The 17,889-nt window shown below is 52.2% G+C and overlaps 1 protein-coding gene across 11 annotated transcripts in view; it reads left to right on the forward strand.

The window, feature by feature from the left end:
* The window catches only part of LOC117640256 (SCY1-like protein 2), an 88,126-nt gene that overhangs the window by 19,693 nt on the left and 50,544 nt on the right, over positions 1-17,889 (forward strand). For 7 of the 11 annotated variants that reach the window (XR_004587416.1, XM_034376594.1, XM_034376600.1 and 4 more), the window contains exon 2: positions 7,305-7,767. Coding sequence is in view for 10 of the 11 variants with exons in the window: in XM_034376594.1 (XP_034232485.1) it covers positions 7,504-7,767 (264 nt within the window). In the remaining variant the exon portion in view is untranslated. Of the gene's footprint in view, positions 1-7,304; positions 7,768-17,889 lie in introns of those variants that run through there. The other 4 variants (XM_034376599.1, XM_034376604.1, XM_034376601.1 and 1 more) reach the window with 2 other exon arrangements.

Consider the following 17,889-nt stretch of genomic DNA (forward strand, 5'->3'; position numbering starts at 1 on the left):
TTGCCTGGCCGGATCCGCTTTGGCCTTGCCAGATCGTCTAAGACCTTACCGGATCCCATGACCTAAGCGGATCCTCTACGGGCGTCCCGAAATGAAGTGGCTGTAAAATCGAAAGTTATTGGAATTTTGAGCTCAAAATTTATACAGGGCATGTTGAAGAGAATTCACTAGGGCCATTTGAATTTTATTGCAATCGAAGAACATGATTTCGCTATCTCGAAAACCGCTGATGGTAGCGAAAAATGGATTGCAGATTTGGATCGGACTCAGTTTCAGTACCCCAGGAGCCCTCTTTTCAAAATTCAAATCCCTGTTAAATTCTTTAAAATACATGTTACATCTTGCTTAGAGGATCCACTACTATACAGGATCCGCTAAGTCGCTTAGGGGATCCGCTTAGACCACAGCGGATCCGCTTGAAAGGGTGCGATTTCGACAAAGCGGATCCGCTATGGTAGAGGATCCGGCAGCGGATCCTGTAACCGGATCCGCTATCTGATCCCCTATCATAGCGGATCCGCTTTGTCGAAATCGCACCCTTTCAAGCGGATCCACTATGGTCTTAGTGGATTTTTAGACATGGGTGAGAGAGACGAAAGCTGTTTCACGTGGAGAACAAACAACTTATCGTTGGATCGACGAATTCCTTGTCAGCGAAGATGCGCCCTTACCTCTTTCGAACAAACACACGACCGACGCGTAGCAGCGGACAGCCGAGGCTGACGGAACAACTGCCTGACAGCGACAAGCCGACCCCTGCCGACTTAAGGAAGTTCTTTGACCGTCTGCGGGGGTGTTGCGGGGCGAGGGGGGCTCCATAAGGAAGCATTAGCCATACCAACCGCTGTCATTGAAATGCGCCGCACAGGTTTTGAAGGGAACAGTGTTCTTTGGCACTTCTAACCATGGTAGATTTGCGCAGATTAGTGCTCATAGTGCAACTGCACCTTCTGATCGTGTCTACTCGACGTCTTTTTATTCCGAAATATTCAGAAAACTAGCCTTGCTGCGGTAGTGCACAGCGGCAACGCCACACGCCGGTTGGAGTGGCAGCCCTGCTGAGTAGGCGAGGGAGCCTGCCGGGTCCGGGGCTGCGCGGCCCCGCGCGGGCCAGCGCGGGCCACCCGACGTTGTCACATCTGCTGCTCCTCCCGCCCAAGCGCTCGGCACGGGACGCGATTTTCCAACTTTCAGAACGTAGTGCTCCTTTTCCTTTTAGTAAAAACTGGATTGCAGTAATACTACGTGTTCTGTAGACATTAGTGAACAACATATCAGTTTTTTGACTTAATTTTACATTTTCTGAGCGAGCAATGTGAATGGAACAGTTGCACTGCACCCGTCCTCCCATAAGAGCCCATGTAAAACGGGTCCGCCAGGGCCCATTTTTACTGCCGTTTTGGGCAGAATTGATTTAGTAAAAATGCAAGGGGCATTCGGAATTCGGCATTAGGGTACTCATACTGCATCCTTACGAAATTTTATTAAAATGTTATATTCCAACGACGGTCAAAGAACTTCCTTAAACGCTCTGGCTGCTCGTATGCGGCTTTCCCCAACAGAGCCGCTAAAACTGCCCCCGTGACGCGGTCTTTTTTGAGCCGTGGACGTGGAGTGATGTGGTGTCCAGGCAGGTGTATCGACCGCCCCCGAGAGAGAGAGAGAGAGAGAGAGAGAGAGAGAGAGAGAGAGAGAGAAGAGAGAGGCCTGCCAGCACGTGACAGCGCTGCAGTAAAGCCACCTGATTCCAGGAAGCTCCCGCAACAGGAAGCGGGGAGTCATACACGATGGCAGCGTGGTGAATTCATGTCTGACAATGCATGTGCGCGCGCTCGCGGAAAACTTTCCGGTGTGGCGTGATTTGTTCTGATGGCGCTGAATTCACTTCTGGACAACCTCGTTAAAGTGTAATTGAATTTGGACGCGTCCGCGCGTCGCGCTCCCCTAACAAAACCTGTCCCACACTAACCCTCCCTTTTATTTATTATTGTCTCCTCGTTCGCGAGTGTGGTCAGCGCCGCAACTCACTCACAAACACAACCCAACCCAACAAACGCGCACGACCCGCCTATCCACAGTGTGCATTCCCCAATCCTGCCCCCGCTGTCTCTCTCGCACGCACTCGCCCACCCACACACACACACACACTGTGGAACACAGAGGGTGACGCAGACACTAGCGCGCTCGCCCACACGTCCCGTGCTGTGCAAACTAGTTGGTCGCACGTGTTGCCGTGGACGTTTATAGACCGCCTGGGGAGAATAAAAATGGCGGGAGTCTTTGGCGTGGCGGCGCGCCAATTACCGGTGGCGTGGGTCGATATCTCGACGCTCCGGAACCACCCACTTCGATACATCAAGGCTACCTCGACACTTCGATACCTCGAGGCTACCTCGACACTTCAATACCTCAAGGCTACCTCGACACTTCGATACCTCAAGGCTACCTCGACACTTGGGTAACTTGCCACTTCGATATCTTGACACTTCAATGCCTCGACACTTGGGTAACTTGCCACTTCGATACCTTGTTGCTTCGATACCTCGACACTTTGATACCTTGTTGCTTCGATACCTCCACTCTTTGATACCTCGACGCTTCGATACCTCGACACTTTGATACCTTGACACTTGGATACCTCGGAGAGAAAGGGAAGGCTTCCCCGCACCGCCCGCTCACGTCCCTTTGCGCGTCTGTTATGCCGTCTCCCCCTCTGAAAGTCCGTCCGTTGCTCTGTCGGTCCGTCTGTCTGTCCACGACACTGTCCGCCCTTCCTCCCTTGGTCGGGTTCATGACATGAGATTTGCGTCTCCGCTGCTGTGGCCCAATCCCCATCAGGAAAGAATTCGCGCGGAATACCCCGCACTACTCTCCCCGCCCCGACTTCTCCCAACTCAATTTGGGCATCCACCTCCTCCACTCGGCCAGAAGCCCCTCAGCGCAGCCGCAAAAAAAAGGCCCCTCAATCTGGGGAGCGGCTGACTGGAAAACCCGTGACTGGCGTCATGTTTTATTGAGAGGTAATGTACGCCGGGATAATTTGATTTGCGGGCTCGGGAAACCGGAACCGGATTCAAAAATTTGAGGTTTCAATACCGCAGCGCAGAACGCTGCCAAGGCCGAGACACCCCACCCCTACCCGAGTAACCTCCACAGCCGCGCCGTGGCCGTGGCCCCGCCCGGGGCAGCCCGAGACAGGCTGAGCTCCTCCCTGTTTGCCCTCCAGAATGGGGGAGCGGAGGACAGGCAAGGGCGGATTTAAAGGGGGGGCAACAGGTGTTTTGCCCCCCCCTCAGCGTCAGCCGACATGGGAAAAAATGGGAGAAGGGAGAGGGAAGAAAGGGAGGGAAGAAAGAGAAGAGACAGAGAGAGAGAAGGGAACGAAGGAGAAAGATGGCACTAACACTGAGAAATCAAACGTGGTACGAATCGAAAGACATCGAGACATCAATAGCTTTATCATTAAAGCAAAAATAAAAAATACCGTAAACCGGGGTAACTTGAGACAATATTTCACGTTTGGACCGCGTGTCTGCTAAACTTCTTTCACCAACCCAAATCCTAATCATGTTTAATTTCACGTGACTAATCGGTTTGGAACCCATGAATTTTTCGGGGGTCACCTAAAATGAGAGTCACAGGCCTCCAAAGTTGTCTGAAGTTACCCCGCCATTTGGGGTAACTTTGCTTTTCAACGGAAGTGGGGCTTTCGCCGGTCCATACTGATTTCCTTAGACGTTTACCTTATTTGCTATGAAGAATACATTAGAAAATTTTTGAAGCTCATATGAAGGTTTTCGAAACAAAGTTTCATCTTGTAATTTGAGGGATGACGGTGCTTAAGAAGCACTACGATTCTCCCATTTCACATCCGACCGTGTCACCTGTTAGGACATTTTTCTTTTCTCTCACCCACACAAATTCATTGCTGCAATGACAGATAGCCTACACACTAAATGTCATGGGACTTTTTTTGTCCCACGATTTATGCAATTTTAAGCACATCCGACGCTGATACAATTTTGTTCCCGTCTGGTGGCACATTTTGTCCGGCGCCAGCTGGAACTTGTACTTTCACTAGACAATTTGTCCCGCCTGGCGGGCACAAAATTGCATCACCACCGGATGTGCTTAAAATTGCATCATTCGTGGGACAAAAAAAGTCCCATGACATTTAGTGTGTACGTCAATGCTTAAAATTTATTCAAAATTATTAAGCTATTTCCACAGTAGTTTCTCTTATAAAGCGACGGGTCTTGAGCTAAAGCTTATCCGATCTGAACGATATTTAGCTCGTTAGAAAGGCAATGAAATTGTCCATCTTTTGAGACCCCAAGGTTTATTGTGTCTATCGGGTCCGTTCATAGTTGAGAAAAATCTCCAACTTTAAGCTGCATATCAACTTGGGACTCTATACACTGACTAAAAAGGGATTGCCGATCAAATGCGGTTTGGCTATGACCTTAGAGCGGAGAGGCCAGTAACTAGTAAAAACCCTTTTGTGCAAGCAAGGGCGGATTTAAAGGGGGGGCAACAGGTGTTTTGCCCCCCCCTCAGCGTCAGCCGACATGGGAAAAAATGGGAGAAGGGAGAGGGAAGAAAGGGAGGGAAGAAAGAGAAGAGACAGAGAGAGAGAAGGGAACGAAGGAGAAAGATGGCACTAACACTGAGAAATCAAACGTGGTACGAATCGAAAGACATCGAGACATCAATAGCTTTATCATTAAAGCAAAAATAAAAAATACCGTAAACCGGGGTAACTTGAGACAATATTTCACGTTTGGACCGCGTGTCTGCTAAACTTCTTTCACCAACCCAAATCCTAATCATGTTTAATTTCACGTGACTAATCGGTTTGGAACCCATGAATTTTTCGGGGGTCACCTAAAATGAGAGTCACAGGCCTCCAAAGTTGTCTGAAGTTACCCCGCCATTTGGGGTAACTTTGCTTTTCAACGGAAGTGGGGCTTTCGCCGGTCCATACTGATTTCCTTAGACGTTTACCTTATTTGCTATGAAGAATACATTAGAAAATTTTTGAAGCTCATATGAAGGTTTTCGAAACAAAGTTTCATCTTGTAATTTGAGGGATGACGGTGCTTAAGAAGCACTACGATTCTCCCATTTCACATCCGACCGTGTCACCTGTTAGGACATTTTTCTTTTCTCTCACCCACACAAATTCATTGCTGCAATGACAGATAGCCTACACACTAAATGTCATGGGACTTTTTTTGTCCCACGATTTATGCAATTTTAAGCACATCCGACGCTGATACAATTTTGTTCCCGTCTGGTGGCACATTTTGTCCGGCGCCAGCTGGAACTTGTACTTTCACTAGACAATTTGTCCCGCCTGGCGGGCACAAAATTGCATCACCACCGGATGTGCTTAAAATTGCATCATTCGTGGGACAAAAAAAGTCCCATGACATTTAGTGTGTACGTCAATGCTTAAAATTTATTCAAAATTATTAAGCTATTTCCACAGTAGTTTCTCTTATAAAGCGACGGGTCTTGAGCTAAAGCTTATCCGATCTGAACGATATTTAGCTCGTTAGAAAGGCAATGAAATTGTCCATCTTTTGAGACCCCAAGGTTTATTGTGTCTATCGGGTCCGTTCATAGTTGAGAAAAATCTCCAACTTTAAGCTGCATATCAACTTGGGACTCTATACACTGACTAAAAAGGGATTGCCGATCAAATGCGGTTTGGCTATGACCTTAGAGCGGAGAGGCCAGTAACTAGTAAAAACCCTTTTGTGCAAGGAAGTGCCTGTGTCAAGTTACGCCACTCAACTTCCGGTAAATTCAATGAAATTTGCTGTCTCAAGTTACCCCGTATAGTTACCATTTTCTATAGAAGTCAGTATTACCCTATAAATGATGGGTTCTCCTCGAAACCAATGCTACATTTAGAATGTTGAAATAATAGGGTTGAAAGGTACTTCAGTCATGTGGGTCTCACCAAGGCGTGTTTGGAGTACCAAGGGAGACTTGTAACACATCTCTAAAATAGTTAAATTTACTGAAATTTAAAAAAATGGTCATAGCACTGCCTTGGATGGTCCAAAACCACCGTCCAAACGCTTAATCCTCTTTCCAATCAAGTATGTAAACAAGTGCTTGGTCAGTTTTGACCTCGGAATGTGCCCAGCTAAGTGGCAGCTCCAGGGTAGAAAAGCAGAAGTGTCTCAAGTTACCCTTTCTGTCTCAAGTTACCCCGGTTTATGGTAACGAAGAAGCTTATATTTAGATTCGTTTTGGTGTATCTTCAAACAAAAATGCCCCTGAACGTAGGCAATTCGCACCACTTGCCCCCCCTAAAGCCTCTGGCTGGATCCGCCCTTGTGTGCAAGGAAGTGCCTGTGTCAAGTTACGCCACTCAACTTCCGGTAAATTCAATGAAATTTGCTGTCTCAAGTTACCCCGTATAGTTACCTTTTTCTATAGAAGTCAGTATTACCCTATAAATGATGGGTTCTCCTCGAAACCAATGCTACATTTAGAAGTGAAATAATAGGGTTGAAAGGTATTTCAGTCATGTGGGTCTCACCAAGGCGTTTTTGGAGTACCAAGGGAGATTGTAAACATCTCTAAAATAGTTAAATTTACTGAAATTTAAAAAAAATGGTCATAGCACTGCCTTGGATGGTCCAAAACCACCGTCCAAACGTTTAAATCCTTTTTCCCAAATCAAGTATGTAAACAAGTGCTTGGTCAGTTTTGACCTCGGAATGTGCCCAGCTAAGTGGCAGCTCCAGGGTAGAAAAGCAGAAGTGTCTCAAGTTACCCTTTCTGTCTCAAGTTACCCCGGTTTATGGTAACGAAGAAGCTTATATTTAGATTCGTTTTGGTGTATCTTCAAACAAAAATGCCCCTGAACGTAGGCAATTCGCACCACTTGCCCCCCCTAAAGCCTCTGGCTGGATCCGCCCTTGAGGACAGGCAACACGCCATCTTCCGGGAAGGGCCGCGACGCGCCATCGTTCCCAAGATAGAAAGTGCCTGGGATCTTCGGGACGCTCCTTGCCGAACGCGAACTCAAATGAGCAATGTGTGAAGCCATGAGTTTAATTGCGGAAACGAGCACTCCCAATATCCTACTGAGCGTTTTCTTCGTAATACGAACAAAAAGCTTAGTATTGTGCACACTTTCCAGGTCGAACAACAATGATTATCTAAACACTCTTCACTATCAGGCCGCTCTCTCATTGAATGATGAAATGCTCTTGTTTATTTTTCAGTGTATAACTTGAACGTTTTTCGCCGTAAACAAACTCTCGCTGTGGTTCTGGTTGCAGGTGGCGCGTCCCCGATGTGAGGCGTGGTGCGGCGCGGACCCAGGCTCTGTGCTCGCGGCTTGCGCGGCTAGCACGGCTCACGCCGCCCCGGCGGCCCCCCTCCCCCCGTCGGCACTCCCCGGCTGCAAGATAAAATTGCGGCGCCTGTCGCTCTTCTCCTCCTCCGGGAGCGGGAACAGCGGCAACACCGGCCAGCTCAATGGCGTCTCGGACGCCCAGGTGGCCGCCCCGGCGCCCGCCATGTTCTCCAAGCTCAAGGGGGCGGGCGGCGGCGGCGGCTCCGGCCACAGCCCCCTGGACACCAACCCCATCACGCAGTACTTCGAGGTGGGCAAGCAGACGGCCTGCGCCGGACCCGGCCTCATCTGGAAGATCTACGACGCCGTGCGCAAGTCCGACAGGAAGGTGGGTCAGTCCGCCGTCCATTTCAAAATACTTCGACCGCGATGCGTCAGTGAAAGAGGTATCATTTCGGTGTGCTATATAGAGAGGCCTGTGTGTGTGTGTGTGTATGACAGAGACAGAGACAGAGAGAGAGAGAGAGAGACGAGTGCTAGTCCGTGAACGTGATAGAGCACGGTGTTACGCGACGCCGCAATGTGTCGGCTGCACTAACTGTCCTCGCTCTTTTTTGACACGTTCTTTCACAGTGGCGCGGTTGGGTGGCGGCGTCCGGGCCTTACGGCCTAGTGGCGCGGCAGCTGTCCACTGGAAAAGAAACAAGACGCCACGATTTTTGCTTTTGTTTTGACAAAAAAAGCGAGGCAAGTAAGCCGTTTTTCTTTGTTGTTTTTTTTCCTTGTGCGGTTTTTACGGCTTCTTCCACGCGTGAGGGCACTATTTGTTGCCACCTGATGTGCGATACAGGCATGTAAAATTCAGCGCGGCTCGACGAGGGGGAAAATAAAACCCAGGCGGGTAGAAAGAAAGGCGGTGGAGGGTCGTCATCCGACAGCGTGGCAGTGAACAAGTAACCAGTGCAAAAACAGGAGCCAGCGCGCTGTAAACAACAAAAGCCCGGCCCTAAAAACGATGTGTTGTTGTTGTTGTTTGACGCTCGCGTCGTGCGCCGCTAAACACTACAGCACGCAGCTGTGGACGGAGAGGCAAGGACCGGGCAGCAAATGGGAAAGTGAGAGCGGAGGTGGAGGTCAAGCACGGGGGCTGGCAACACTATGACGCAAAACACACGCACGCTCTCTCTCTCCCTCTCCCTCTCTCTCTCTCTCTCTCTCTCTCTCTCTCTTTCTCTCTCCCAAACACACACACACACACACGTGGTGACGCAGAACTGCCCCCACGGTGCGTCCACCCACCCACTCACACCCAAACACAGACACACTCTACTGTGGTGCACCGCTCGTCCACCTGTGCTGTCGGCAAAACGGAGTCAAACGCGTTTTCGTTGAACGAAACTCTGGCTCTGGCCGATTTGACTCGATTTTACTGATGTTGTTTGGCTCACTTCCCTTCCAAAACCCGCGCGAAAAATGAGTTTCGTTTTTTTTCTCTGGCTCGTGTTTTGCGGCCCTGCGGACGTCCCTTGCCTTCAAAGCCGCCTGCCAACAGGTGGCGGGCCGAGCCTTTAGTGCCGCCCAACGCCTAGGCGAGGCGAGCTGCCTATCTCGCAGTTCGCAGGCGCTTGGGCCGCGGAGTGAAGGGGCGCCCTGCTCGCCTGGAGCGTGCCTGGAGCGTGCCCGGAGCGTGCCCGGAGCGTGCCTGGAGCGTGCCTGGAGCGTGCCCGGAGCGTGCCCGGAGCGTGCCTGGAGCGTGCCCGGAGCGTGCCTGGAGCGTGCCTGGAGCGTGCCCGGAGCGTGCCCGGAGCGTGCCCGGAGCGTGCCCGGAGCGTGCCCGGAGCGTGCCTGGAGCGTGCCCGGAGCGTGCCTGGAGCGTGCCCGGAGCGTGCCTGGATCGCGCTGACCGACGGACAATGGAACAATGCGCCCATATCGGCCGCCTGTCAGCCGGCGGTGGTGCCGTTTTATTTATTTTCCCCCTTTTGCGCTTGTTTTAACTGGTGGAATACAGCCTCACAAATTGGCGCGCGGACCAAACAGCGGTAAAAAAATGAGGGTAATGAAAAATAAAACCACGCCATGTCGGCTATAATTGCGACATCCTTTTTTTTTCGCGTCCCGTTTTATGTAGTATTTACAATGTATTCCTCTCGATTTTAGGCTGATATCATATTTTCTGGTTTTGAAAACGACGTGCGTGGTTATCGACATGTGCCATACCCTGTTTGCCTCGGTGCGTTTCTTACTATTGTCGTTCCCAGTCATCCGTCTCTTTCATTCTCTCACTTCTTTTTTTAAAATTGTGTGATCGTGGAGGGAGGACGACATCAAACGACGGTTCGCTCCGTCGGCCCCGGCCGTGGCAATACACTCAGGGTCAACGTGCCAGGCCTGCCTGGCCTGCCGGGCCTGCCAGGGGGCGGGGCAGGGCGTGGCTGGGCGCGGCGCGGCCCCATGCTTCCGGTGGTCACCGCGCTGGCGTGGCGAAGCTCCTCCAAGGCGGGGTTGGGCAACAGCTTTAAATCACAGCACTCTCCAACAGTTCGCAGAGACCGTGCACTCGGTTGGTCGGCCCGACTCCAGAACGCAGCGTTTTTAATTTTCATAATTGTTTCGTCTAATCTGCATAATCGTCCGCTGCTTTTGAAGCCGTCCTTACAGTGGTGGTGCACGCGCGCGGGGGCGGGGGGACACTGCACAGTGGGCCAGAAGACCGGCGGAGGCGCCCAAATTCCCGGACGCGTTTTGGGCTCCACACTCTTAAAACCTTACGAAGTATTATGAGCATACATATAACAAACTAAAATACTTTGTTATACGAAGAAATAGTTCGTAAATTACGAAGTATTTACTTTGTAAGCTTATGTACGCTCAAAATACTTTGTTATACAAACTACTTTTCTTTGCACAGTAAATCCAAAACCCAGTTTCTGGGGCATCAAAACGTAGAAAAAACCCAGAAATCGGGGTATAAAGATACCGGTAACTTTTTAAACAGAAGCCGTGCGCCATTGCCACCAAATCTTGCAGGTTTGCCGCAGAACTCGGGGTGGACCCCCGTTTTGGTAGGATGGCTGTTCAATAGCTGTCACGGTGCTTCGGAGGCTGCGGCACGCCCCGAGGGGTGTGGTACCTTGAAACAGATTCATTTCTCCCCGGATTTTGGTCAAAAACGCCCCAGAAACTGGGTTTTGGGTTTACTGTGTGTAAGGCCCAAAATAGTTTGTAAGGTTTTCTCAGTGCAGAGTCGGTAAATGGCACTCGAACCGAACGTGTGACCCCACCAATGGATTGCTCTCCGAACGAGGAATCCATTGGTGGGGTCACACGTCGGTTTCGTGCCCTGTTTAGCGACTCTGGAGCTTAAAACGCGTCTAGAGTTTTGGCCGCCTCCACCGGTCTTCTGGCCCACTGTGCACTGCGCACTGGGGACACTCTTCTCCCTCGTCGACTCACCGTCCGCATCTCCAATTCCCATTTCCGGCCCCATCGATTCCCCAGCACGCTGCGGTCCGGTTCCGAAACAACCCCCCGTCTCTCTCGCTGCGCCGCACCGGTGCGAGAGAGACGGAGAAGACGCCCAAAGCTTTCTCGGCGCACACAGACGCATCACTTAGGATAACGACGTTTCCGACGGATGCTTCGGGGCGCCAGTCTGCGCCGAGGCGAGCCGAGGCTCCCCCGCAATATTTTAACACAATTTCAGATTGTCGGAGCGGGAGGGAGGAGGAGGGGGAGAGGGTGCCGCGCAGCGGGCCGGAAAACACGCATCCGAGATGGGGGGGGGGACGCCCGGCTCATAATAGTAATGATAATAGCAGGGGCGGCCCGCCACGAGGCGTCGGTGGCGAGAGCTCCTGCACGCCACCCTTGGCTCGGCGCGCCACGCCCCGGCAGCCTGCCTGCCTTCGCGCGTTGCATGTTGCGCCCGCTCAGACAGACAGACGGACAGACGTCAAACAGGCAGGCAGGTAGATAGACGGACGGAGTGACAATCTAAATTTTCGCCGGGCTGTGGGACGGTTATTTGATTATTGTTTTATAACCGTAACGCGTGACGAGAAATTTTTCGTTGCTCACAGAAATTTCTCGTTACTTACAGATATGTTTTGTTACTCAAATAAATTTTTCGGTACTCAAACAAATTTTTCGTCACTCAAATCATTTTTTCGGTACTCAAAGAAATTTTTTCGGTGATCACGGAACCAACGTACTTTTCCGTTGGGTCAAGGAATTTCTTTTTTCCCGTGTAGGTGGTGGCACACTTTAGTCGACAGGGGGTGAAAGGTGGACCGAGATGCCAGAAGCAAGTCCCGCGACATTCGGTGGGAGTCCCACCCGTCGCGGGGCATCAAGGGCGCGCGGTTTAACCCTGGAGGCTGAGGAGAGGGACCGGAGAACGAAAGGGAAAGACGGAGGGAGGGGCCCTTGCTTCAAAGGGCTGTGGGGCCGTCCCAGGCCGTCCCAGGCCGTCCCAGGCCGGACTGGACCGGGCGAGGCACCCGAGGCAGCCAAGGCCCTCGGACGGACAGTCTTGTCGCTAATTAGACCACCCCACTGTCAAGGGAGTGGCAAGCGAGGGCCGCCGAGTGGAATCGAGGAATCGAAGCAGCAAAACGATGCCAGAACATGCCCGCCAGAACACCACCAGCGTTCCTGTGGACTGACTGTCCGAGAGTCCTTTTCTGCGCTCTGTCTCTCTCGTGCAGGTGTGAGAGAGACAGAGGGACGCAAACGCCCCTTGAGCCTGCTGGACCTCAAGCCACGGGGTGGCCCGGGCGAACCGCGACCTCGCGGCGGGTACCTCTTCCCCCCCTCCCCCATCCCCGCTCCCCCCAACGGTCTCGGCTCGGCCCACCTACAGTAATTATTCGCAGGCAACCGCCTGAAAGGGTCCAGCTGTGGTCGGGCCGACCGCACCGCGCCACACCACAGTGGGCCAGAAGACCGGTAGAGGCGGCCAAAACTCTAGACGCGTTTTGAGCTCCAGAGTCGCCAAACAGGACTCGAACCGAACGTGTGACCCCCACCAATGGATTCCTCGTTCGGAGAGCAATCCATTAGTGGGGTCACACGTTCGGTTCGAATCCCATTTAGTGACTCTGGAGCAACGCGTCGTGAGTTTTGGCCGCCACCACCGGTCTTCTGGCACACTGTGCGCACCGCGGCGCACCGCACGGCCCTACACCTCAAACAGCATACAAAGCAAGCTGGCCCTTTCTTGCACGCTGCCCCGAAGGTCTGTCTGTCTGTCTGTACCCATATCTGCACACGCACTCACCTGACCTCTGTCCACCTCTCTTGATGAGAATTTCGAGGCTGATTTTCCTTGCAAGCGAATGGCATCAAACCAGGTGATGAATTCGTTGCGACGCTCACGCAAAAAGTACAGGAGCTTTGATGAAAACGTAACATCAATTCGTGATGACGTCATTCCTTTGACAATTAACGTGGATGTCATCCTCTGTTTCCTCACCAAGCGACATAAATTGTTTCCAGTGTGGAGATGGCACAATTGTTAACGACGTCGGTCCGCCCCGACCTTGGCTGGCTCCGCTGGCTCCGCTGGCTCCGCTTGCCAGACGCTCAAGGCGGCCGAGGCGCACGGGGACGGGACGGGGCGAGCAAAGGCGGGCGCATCGTATTCCGATACGCCGAATGCAGCAGACGTTTCACTTTCGACAAGCCGACACCGAGGCGTGCACTGTGAAAACTGGACTGGGAAGCAAACCGCCGCACCCCGGGCCAGAAGACCGCTGGAGGCGGCCGAAACTCTAGACGCGTTTTGGGCTCCAGAGTCACTCAATGGGACCTGAACAGAGCGTGTGACCCCACCAATGGATTGCTCTTCGAACGAGGAATCCATTGGTGGGGTCACACGGGGCCCACTGTGCCCAACTGAATTATTTGCCATCGTGAAAAAAGAAAAGGAGAGATTCAAAGTTGCGAGAGTTTTGGACGTTTTTGTTGTCTGAAACAATGTACGGAATCGTCGAGGATGATTTCTGGAAAGTGCCGCAAAGTCTAGACTAGCTCTCAATTAATTCACACTGCTGGTCCGCAGCACCCATTGGCTGCCCCCCCCCCCCCCCTCTCTCTCTCTCTCTCCTCTCTCTCTCTCTCTCTCTCTCCCTCTGTCTCACCCCGACCGAGACGCGGGACGCTCTGCTCAATGTTTCATGGCTGCACCGGAAATCGAAAAGCGGCGCCACTTCCGCCCAGTCGCTCTGTCTCTCTCGCACTCACGAGGAACCCCGTAGGGGAGCGAGAGAGACAGCGCGACTCCGAACGCAGCTCTGTGCGTTCTCTGTCCCGCACTCACGGGGCGTCCCTGGTGTGAGAGAGACGGAGCGACGAAGTACTGTTCGGAATGGCCCCACTGACCTTCTGCCCTTGCCCCGTCCCGTCCTTCTCCCCCCAAGTGTTCGAAATCAGGCCAACAATAATAATCTTGTCAGTTTTTTTTTTGACAGAAAAAAAAGGTTTTTTTTAGTAATGCTTTTTGAGGCTACACACTTATCATCTTACGATGGTAACGCGAACGTAACATACGCTGAAATCAAAACATGCGTATTACGCTGAAATGTCATCGTACTACAATCGCAACCAACGTACCTTACGTTTACAACGTGCGTAATACGTTGAAAACATGCGTATTACGTTGAAAATCCTGCGTACCTTACGTTCACATTCGTGCGTATTATGCAGGTTGGAAGTTGGTCGTACCTTACGATGGAAAATCACCGTATTACGCACGAAAACCAACGTAAGATGATAAGCGTGTATATCTAAACTTTCTGGCTCATGACCGCCTCTCTCGCGCCACAGCAGCAGCAACAGACCTCTGGCGGGAAGTCTGTAGCGAACTCACACACGGCCGGAACTGAAAAAAAAACTCCACAAAAGTACCTGAATACGCCGGAATATGCGAACTTCGCGGTCCGTTTATTTTCGTCTTTATCAGCGAGTCAGGCTGGCGGGGCCACGGCCAGGCCACGGCCACAGGGGTGCCAGGGCACTGCCACGGCACTGCCAGGGCACTGCCAGGGATGTGGCGTTGTCCGGCGGGCCTCTGCGCGGGCCGCCGTGGTCTGCCAAACAGCGCTCTCGTCGCTCCGTCTCTCTCGCACTCGTTACCGGAATGGCGTGAGAGAGACGAAGCGACGAGACCACTGTTCGGAGCCTGCTGCGGCGCTCCACCCAAAACAGTAACGGACGTACGAAATAATGGATCAGCCTCCCCCCCTCCCCCTCCCCCCTCCCCCCCCCCTCCCCCGACATCCACTCGCCGGCGTGATCAAGGCGAAGCTGCCGCCCGCCCACGGGGCTGACAGTCTGTGGAAAGTAAATAAAAATAAGCTGGCGTAACCAAATTTAGCTGTCGTTATTTTATTTACTTTTTTTTATATCGCGAGGTCTCCTCTCGATTTCATTCAATCAAGTCGCGGTACGAAGCACCAATTTTCAGAGACGTTCTTTGTTAATTGGAGGACGTGTGGAGGTCGAGTTCTGCGAGCACACGTTTTATTAGCGAGTGTGAGTGAGTGAGTGTGTGAGTGAGTGAGTGAGTGAGTGAGTGAGTGAGTGAGTGAGTGAGTGAGTGAGTGAGTGAGTGAGTGAGTGAGTGAGTGAGTGAGTGAGTGAGTGAGTGAGATAGTGTTGCTGTTCGCGGCTGGGGCTGGACGCTGGCTGTAGTTGTCGGCCTGCTTAATGCCCATCCCGTATGCCTGGCTGGCCGGTCCGGCTACATGACGCAGGGTGTGTAAGCCCCTCTCCACGCCGTGGACCCAGCCCCCACCCCCTTCCACCTGCTCGGATCCCTCGGGACCCGCTCCAAACCCGTTCCGGGGCCGCCCTGGCGCTCCACCAAGGCACGCCAGGGCCGAAGCGGGGCCGAGGTGGGGCCCTGGCGGGGCCCACAGGATGAGTAGGACGAGTTCTGTCTTTTTGTTTCCACTCAGCCCTGGTCTTTCCACTCTGCCTCGATCTACTTGCCTTCACTCGGAAAATAGAGTGGTTCCAGGACCGCCATAAGGCATCGCTGGAGATGAAAGAGAAAAATGGTGCCCGTGAAAATCAGTCAGAATTTTGTCATGATCGGGCGAGGGGTGAAATCACCCAGCGTTTAGATGTACACATGAGTACATGAGTACAGGTGAGTACATCTGATAATACTCATAAATTGGGCATAACGTTATCGTTTTTACGCCTTTTTGCCGTTTGAAACGAAAAAAACAATCCCAAATCTTGTATCAATCTGGTTATTTTTGCCCTTATAAAATTTGTGAGTACACTGAATTCGGGCTAATGTGTACACATGTGTACACTAGTGATTCAATCCTCATGATCGGGGCTCTTTCATTCCCAGTGTCTGCTCCGCCAATAAATGACGAAGGCACCCTCTCATGGAGAAAACGCGAAGACGAAACCATTTCGCGATAAATCTTCCTTCTGGTGCACTGTTGAGTCCTGGCATCGACTGTGCCATACAGTATTTCTCCCCTTCCTTCCTGCGGTTATTATTTTTATCAGGAAAATCGTCACAACGTAAATCACACTTCCCTTTTGCGTCTTTATCTAATCTCCTCTCTCACTTCCTCAATTTATTCCCCTCCCTTCTGTCATATCAGCGGGATCTGGAAGAAGGTGCACCTTCCTTCCGCCTCCCGAAGCCAATCGGAAAGTTTATGGAGATAACCGAGCCGAGACACTCATCCCCCCCCCCACCCCCACCCCTCCTGGCGGGTCGTTGCCGAAGCGCGTCGACGGGCCCGCCGAAACATTACCCAGTGTCCACTGTGGCAAAAGGCTACGGAAAATTCTGTAAACAGCTTGTGGTAATTCTCCGTAACCCCTTGTCACAGCGCATAAAAGTGTGCCTAGGAGGTCCGCTGTCCTCGGTCGGTCTTCTAGGACTCCCTCTTCGTTGGGGGAGGGGAGGGGGAGGCCGCTGCTCTTTGCTGCCGTGTCACTTTCACCTGGAGAGCGTCTGTGCGTGCGTGTGTGTGTTTGTGCGTGTGTGTGTGCGTGTCTGCGTGTGTGGCCGTCTTCAAACACCACTAAAATATTCAGAGGTACGTTGTAGTAGAAGAAGCGCGTCATTCTGGCGTGGCGCTGCGAGGCGGTGGACCGTCGGGGGGATCGAGCGATGCATTATTCATGGATTCAAAATACATCGCCGTGGCGGGGCGGGGGGGGGGGTCTTGCCGCTCAGCGGGGGCGTTAGCGGTTCATGTATTTCGCTGCATTCCCGTTTCCACGCTGCCGCGCTTTGCTGCGGCCAAAGCGGAATCGGATTGCATGCACAGAGATTACAGTGGGGAAAGGGGTGGGGGGCAGTCTGGATTGCCTGTATGGAAGCCTTGCCAGTGGACCCCACAATGCGTGTCAGTACATGTGCCCACAGCACTCGAAACGGAAACCGATCTTGCGTCTTGCACTGCACGCTTAAAACCTTACAAATTATTTTGAGCACACATAGTACCAACTAATTTACTTAGCTATACGAAGAAAAAGTTTGTAAATCAGGAATTATTTTCTTTGCAAGGCCTAAAATAGTTTGAAAGGTTTTCTTACTGTGCGTTAAAAGTTGAGGTTGTCTTGACTGTCGCTGTCGTGTTCGGAACACAATTTTCGCCTCGCGTGATCCCTTCCAAGAAAAAATAAAAACGGGCCGAGCTCGGGCCTGTTGTTGTTGTTTTCGTTGTTACTCAGACAGCGGTCGGCCCGGAAGGAGGGGAAAAAATAATGAGGGATGAATAAGTAATCAATTAATCTGCAAGTTGATTGGCGCAATTCCTCGAACTTGGCGCCTGCGGTCTCCGGGGGCACGACGTCGTCGGCGTTGTTATTTGAGTGTTTGTGTGAGAGAGTGTGTGTGCGAGTGCACCCTCAATTTTTATTTTTCTCGGTTTTTATAAGAATAAAAGCCTTGACACAAGGCAAAATTTGAATAAATTTTTTTTTTCTAAAAAAACGAGAAAGGTTATTATTTTTTTTTAAATCCAAGACTTCATTTTTTTGGTGTGCGTGCGATCGCAAGCGCGCTCACGCAAAACAGACGCCAGACGGTGGGATCGCGGCCCAGGGCGGGGCCGGGGCGGGGCCCAGAGCGCGGCCCAAGCAGACCTCTTGGCCTACATCTCCGGAGGAAAACCAGGAAAACACACACAAGGCGCGCGAGGCTTTCCTTACCATTTCCCGCGCACACGGGGCTCTTTTTTTTCTTTTTCCCGTTCCGATATCCCCGCGCCGCCGAGCCGCCCGGGTCGGCTAGGCCGGCTGGGCTGGCTGGGCCGCGTCGAGGGCCTTGGAGGCCTGGATTGAGTTGCCGCTCCACCCTCTCCCCAAGGTGCTTGCCCTGCTCGCGGGGAGGCTGCACCGCTGCAACACTATTCCGCGCGTTTGCCGGTGTGTCCCCTGGCTGGGGAGCGTGCCCCGCCGAGCCCACAGTGGGCCAGAAGACCGGTGGGCCGGCAAAAACTCCAGACGCGTTTTGAGCTCCAGAGTCGCTAAATGGGACTCGAACCGAACGTGTGACCCCACCAATGGATCGCTCTTCGAACGAG

Source organism: Thrips palmi, unplaced genomic scaffold (genome assembly GCF_012932325.1).
Source record: "Thrips palmi isolate BJ-2018 unplaced genomic scaffold, TpBJ-2018v1 HiC_scaffold_12, whole genome shotgun sequence".
Taxonomy (NCBI): Eukaryota; Metazoa; Arthropoda; class Insecta; order Thysanoptera; family Thripidae; genus Thrips; species Thrips palmi.